General features: G+C 43.7%; 1 protein-coding gene across 1 annotated transcript in view; it reads left to right on the forward strand.

Annotated features, from left to right (window-relative positions):
* LOC135571500 (protein starmaker-like) overlaps nt 1-4,752 on the forward strand; it is a 45,501-nt gene extending 40,749 nt beyond the window's left edge. The window contains exon 2 of the mRNA XM_065018087.1: nt 3,012-4,752. Within this exon, the coding sequence (XP_064874159.1) occupies nt 3,012-4,752 (1,741 nt within the window). The remainder of the gene's footprint in view (nt 1-3,011) is intronic.
* Nucleotides 4,753-6,000: the final 1,248 nt, after the last annotated feature.

The raw sequence follows: 6,000 nt of genomic DNA on the forward strand, positions 1-6,000 counted from the left end.
GCAGATGTTTATTGTGGGAGTAGTGAAATGCTTGTGCTTCTAGTTCCAACAATGCAGCAATATCTAACCATTTCACAACATATACCTGATACACACAAATCTAAGTAAAGGAATGGAATTATGAATATATAAATATATGGACAAGCAATGTTAGAGCGGCATACAGTCGTGGCCAAAAGTTTTGAGAATGACACACATATTAATTTCCACAAAGATTGCTGCTTCAGTGTCTTTAGATATTTTTGTCAGATGTTACTATGGAATTCTGAAGTATAATTATGAGTATTTCACAAGTGTCAAAGGCTTTTATTGACAATTACATGAAGTTGATGCAAAGAGTCAATATTTGCAGTGTTGACCCTTCTTTTTCAATACCTCTGCAATCCTCCCTGGCATGCTGTCAATTAACTTCTGAGCCACATCCTGACTGATGGCAGCCCATTCGTGCATAATCTATGCTTGGAGTTTGTCAGTATTCGTGGGTTTTTGTTTTGTCCACCCGCCTCTTGAGGATTGACCACAAGTTCTCAATGGGATTAAGGTCTGGGGAGGTTCCTGGCCATGGACCCAAAATATCACTTTTGCCTTATAGCAAGGTGCTCCATCATGCTGGAAAAGTCATTGTTTGTCACCAAACTGTTCCTGGATGGTTGGGAGAAGTTGCTCTCGGGATGTGTTGGTACCATTCTTTATTCATGGCTGTGTTCTTAGGCAAAATTGTGAGTGAGCCCACTCCCTTGGCTGAGAAGCAACCCCACACATGAATGGTCTCAGGGTGCTTTGCTGTTGGCATGACACAGGACTGATTGTAGTGCTCACCTTGTTTTCTCCGGACAAGCTTTTTTCCAGATGCCCAAAACAATCGGAAAGGGGATTCATCAGAGAAAATGACTTTACCCCAGTCCTCTGCAGTCCAATCCCTGTACATTTTACAGAATATCAGTCTGTTCCTGATGTATTTCCTAGAGAGAAGTGGCTTCTTTGCTGCCCTTCTTGACACCAGGCCATCCTCCAAACATCTTCACCTCACTGTGCATGCAGATGCACTCACACCTGTCTGCTGCCATTCCTGAGCAAGCTCTGTACTGGTGGTGCCCCGATCCCGCAGCTGAATCAACTTTAGGAGACGGTCCTGGCGCTTGCTGGACTTTCTTGGGCCATGAAGCCTTCTTCACAACAATTGAACCGCACTCCTTGAAGGTCTTGATGATCCAATAAATGGTTGTTTTAGGTGCAATCTTACTGGCAGCAATATCCTTGCCTGTGAAGCCCTTTTTGCGCAAAGCAATGATGACGGCACATGTTTCCTTGCAGGTAACCATGTTCGACAGAGGAAGAACAATGATTCCAAGCACCACCCTCCTTTTGAATCTTCCAGTCTGTTATTCAAACTCAATCAGCATGACAGAGTGATCCTCGTCAACACTCACACCTGTGTTAACGAGAGAATCACTGACATGATGTCAGCTGGTCCTTTTGTGGCAGGGCTGAAATGCAGTGGAAATGTTTTTTTTCATTTGCATTTGCATGGCAAAGAGGGACTTTGCAATTTATTGCAATTCATCTGATCACTCTTCATAACATTCTGAAGTATATGCAAATTGCCATCATACAAACTGAGGCAGCAGACTTTGTGAAAATTAATATTTGTGTCATTCCCAAAACTTTTGGACATGACTGTAGACTAAGATGCAGTAAAATAGTGTAGAATACAGTATCTACATATGAGATGAGTAATGCAAGATATGTTAACCATATTAAAGTGACATTATTCAAGTGACTAGTGTTCCATTTATTAAAGTGGCCAATAATTAAAGTCTGTATATAGGCAGCAGCCTCACTGTGCTAATGGTGGCTATTTAACAGTCTGATTGCCTTGAAATAGAAGCTGTTTTTCAGTCTCTCGGTCCCTGCTTTGATGCACCTGTACTGACCTCGCCTTCTGGATGATAGTGGGATGAACAGGCAGTGGTTCGGGTGGTTGTTGTCCTTGATGATCTTTTTGGCTTCCTGTGACATTGGGTGCTGCAGGTGTCCTGGAGGGCAGGTAGTTTGCCCCCGGTGATGCGTTGTGCAGACCGCACCACCTCTGGAGAGCCCTGTGGTTGTGGGCAGTGCAGTTGCCGTAACAGGCGGTGATACAGCCAGACAGGATGCTCTCAATTGTGCATCTGTAAAAGTTTGTGAGGGTTTCAGGTGACAAGCCAAATTTGTGTTATTTCATAGTTTTAATGTCTTCACTATTATTCTATTCTACAATGTAGAAAATTGTAAAAAATAAAGAAAACCCCTTCAATGAGTAGGTGTGTCCAAACCTTTGACTGGCACTTTATATCATTAATTTATAACAAAATTAATGGATATAGCAATTGCTGATTGCCCCTTTAAACCTACTGTCACACTGAAGAAGGGCTTAACCAGCAGTTAGCGTTTAAAAAACATTGCCTGCCAAGCCAAGTGGAACTAGCCAAGGAGCTAAAACAATCTATATTCCACTTTCTGCTTTCTCACAGCAACTTAGTGAATCTTCTCCCTTCAGCAAACAACCTGAATACAGAGGAGTAAGTAGCATTGATCAACGATAAACAATTTGGTTGTTGTTTACTAAAGCGTGCAGCTGACTGATTCTCTTCTCCCCTAAACTGAAGCCTTCACTGAGTGGGGAAAGGGTGGATTTAAGGATAAAATGCAGATTCAGGAGGAGAGGAGTCATTGAATCATGATAGGAATGATGAGGATAGGAGTGATGAGGATAGGAGTGTTGAGGATAGGAATGGTGAGGATAGCAGTGATGAGGATAGGAGTGATGAGAATAGCAGTGATGATAATAGCAGTGATGAGGATAGGAGTGATGAAGATAGTAGTGATGAGGACAGTAGTGTTGAGGATAGGAGTGATGAAGATAGTAGTGATGAGGACAGTAGTGTTGAGGATAGGAGTGATGAGGATAGCAGTGATGAGGATAGGAGTGTTGAGGATAGGAGTGATGCGGATAGGAGTGTTGTGGATAGGAGTGATGAGGATAGCAGTGTTGAGGATAGCAGTGATGAGGATAGCAGTGATGAGGATAGCAGTGTTGAGGATAGCAGTGATGAGGATAGCAGTGTTGAGGATAGCAGTGTTGAGGATAGGAGTGATGCGGATAGGAGTGTTGTGGATAGGAGTGATGAGGATAGCAGTGTTGAGGATAGCAGTGATGAGGATAGCAGTGATGAGGATAGGAGTTATGAGGATAGGAGTGATGAGGATAGCAGTGATAAGGATAGCAGTGTTGAGGATAGCAGTGATGAGGATAGCAGTGTCGAGGATAGCAGTGATGAGGATAGCAGTGATGAGGATAGCAGTGATGAGGATAGGAGTGTTGAGGATAGCAGTGATGAGGATAGCAGTGATAAGGATAGCAGTGTTGAGGATAGCAGTGATGAGGATAGCAGTGTCGAGGATAGCAGTGATGAGGATAGCAGTGATGAGGATAGCAGTGATGAGGATAGGAGTGTTGAGGATAGCAGTGATGAGGATAGCAGTGTTGAGGATAGGAGTGTTGAGGATAGGAGTGTTGAGGATAGGAGTGTTGAGGATAGCAGTGTTGAGGATAGCAGTGATGAGGATAGCAGTGTTGAGGATAGGAGTGTTGAGGATAGGAGTGATGCGGAAAGGAGTGTTGTGGATAGGAGTGATGAGGATAGCAGTGTTGAGGATAGGAGTGTTGAGGATAGCAGTGTTGAGGATAGCAGTGTTGAGGATAGGAGTTATGAGGATAGGAGTTATGAGGATAGGAGTGTTGAGGATAGGAGTAATGAGGATAGGAGTAATGAGGATAGCAGTGATGAGGATAGCAGTGATGAGGATAGGAGTGTTGAGGATAGGAGTTATGAGGATAGGAGTGTTGAGGATAGCAGTGTTGAGGATAGCAGTGATGAGGATAGCAGTGTTGAGGATAGCAGTGTTGAGGATAGGAGTGATGCGGATAGGAGTGTTGTGGATAGGAGTGATGAGGATAGCAGTGTTGAGGATAGCAGTGATGAGGATAGCAGTGATGAGGATAGGAGTTATGAGGATAGGAGTGATGAGGATAGCAGTGATAAGGATAGCAGTGTTGAGGATAGCAGTGATGAGGATAGCAGTGTCGAGGATAGCAGTGATGAGGATAGCAGTGATGAGGATAGCAGTGATGAGGATAGGAGTGTTGAGGATAGCAGTGATGAGGATAGCAGTGATAAGGATAGCAGTGTTGAGGATAGCAGTGATGAGGATAGCAGTGTCGAGGATAGCAGTGATGAGGATAGCAGTGATGAGGATAGCAGTGATGAGATGAGTGTTGAGGATAGGAGTGTTGAGGATAGCAGTGTTGAGGATAGCAGTGTTGAGGATAGGAGTGTTGAGGATAGGAGTGTTGAGGATAGCAGTGTTGAGGATAGCAGTGATGAGGATAGCAGTGTTGAGGATAGGAGTGTTGAGGATAGGAGTGATGCGGAAAGGAGTGTTGTGGATAGGAGTGATGAGGATAGCAGTGTTGAGGATAGGAGTGTTGAGGATAGCAGTGTTGAGGATAGCAGTGTTGAGGATAGGAGTTATGAGGATAGGAGTTATGAGGATAGGAGTGTTGAGGATAGGAGTAATGAGGATAGGAGTAATGAGGATAGCAGTGATGAGGATAGCAGTGATGAGGATAGGAGTGTTGAGGATAGGAGTTATGAGGATAGGAGTGTTGAGGATAGGAGTAATGAGGATAGGAGTAATGATGCAGGATAGTGTGAATGAGTCACTAGGCATCTAGGTTTGGCTTGATGAAAGATAGTCTTCCTTTCTGTCTCTTCTGCCAGTTGGCTCAACCTCACCTTTTCCAGGCGCTTTACTTAGAGATACAAGGCTCCTGTCTCCCAGCTCCACAAAGATGGTACTTCTGACCATCAGCGGGTAGTTAGTTTCCCTTTCTCCATAAATATGGAAGCAGAGTGAATTACATTTGAATCTTTAATAGGATCAATCAGCCCCGTAATGTCACAACAAGAACACTATAGAAGATCCAATCAGAACCACCAGAGCAAAGACACAGGAAATGCTACAAATGCTCCTCGAAATGAGGGGAATGACCAGAACATTTTTTTCATGTTCATGTTTCATGGGATTAGAGGAGGAATGTGTGTGAGGTAATGTCCGTGTTCCATTCTCCACCCACCCCCCACACACACACACACACACAGATAAATCATCCCCGTGGCTCAGCGTAACAGTCTGTGCTGAAGAATTAATGGTGTAGGTGAGAGTACTGCATGTCTGAGTGTGTCAGTGATTCCATCACACCCATCTATTCTACCTCTCTGTGTCTGTGGGTCATGCAGTTCCTTTTAGCTGTCTCTCTCTCACTCCCTTCTGTCAAATCTCACCCCCATCTTTCCTTCTCTCTCTTTCTATTTTCTATATTGCCTCTATATTTTGTTTAAAACTGTCTCTTTGTTCCGCTCTCCTTTCATCTCGGACACAGACATCCTTATTCATAAGAGACTTAGATCTGTGTCTACTTGTAACGGCCGTCTGTGGTGGAAGAAGAGGAGGACCAATGAGCAGCGTGGTAAGTGTCCATATTTTTAATAAAGAAATTGAACACTGAACAAAAACAACAAAGTGAATGAACGAAACCGAAACAGTTCTGTCTGGTGCAGAATACAAACACTCAACAGAAAATAATCACCCACAAATCAAGGGTGAAAACAGGCTGCCTAAGTATGGTTCTCAATCAGGGACAACGATTGACAGCTGCCTCTGATTGACAACCACACCAGGCCAAATACAGAAATATCAACTCATAGAAAAAACAAACATAGACAACCCACCCAACTCACGCCCTGACCATACGAAAACAAAGACATAACAAAATAACTAAGGTCAGAACGTGACACTACTCTACCTCAATAACTACCTGCTACCTTTCTAAATCCTAACCTACTACCTCCTACCTATCTACATTCACAGTGTCACCAGCAAAGCACCCTCCAAGTG

Source organism: Oncorhynchus nerka, linkage group LG4 (assembly GCF_034236695.1).
Source record: "Oncorhynchus nerka isolate Pitt River linkage group LG4, Oner_Uvic_2.0, whole genome shotgun sequence".
NCBI lineage: Eukaryota > Metazoa > Chordata > Actinopteri > Salmoniformes > Salmonidae > Oncorhynchus > Oncorhynchus nerka.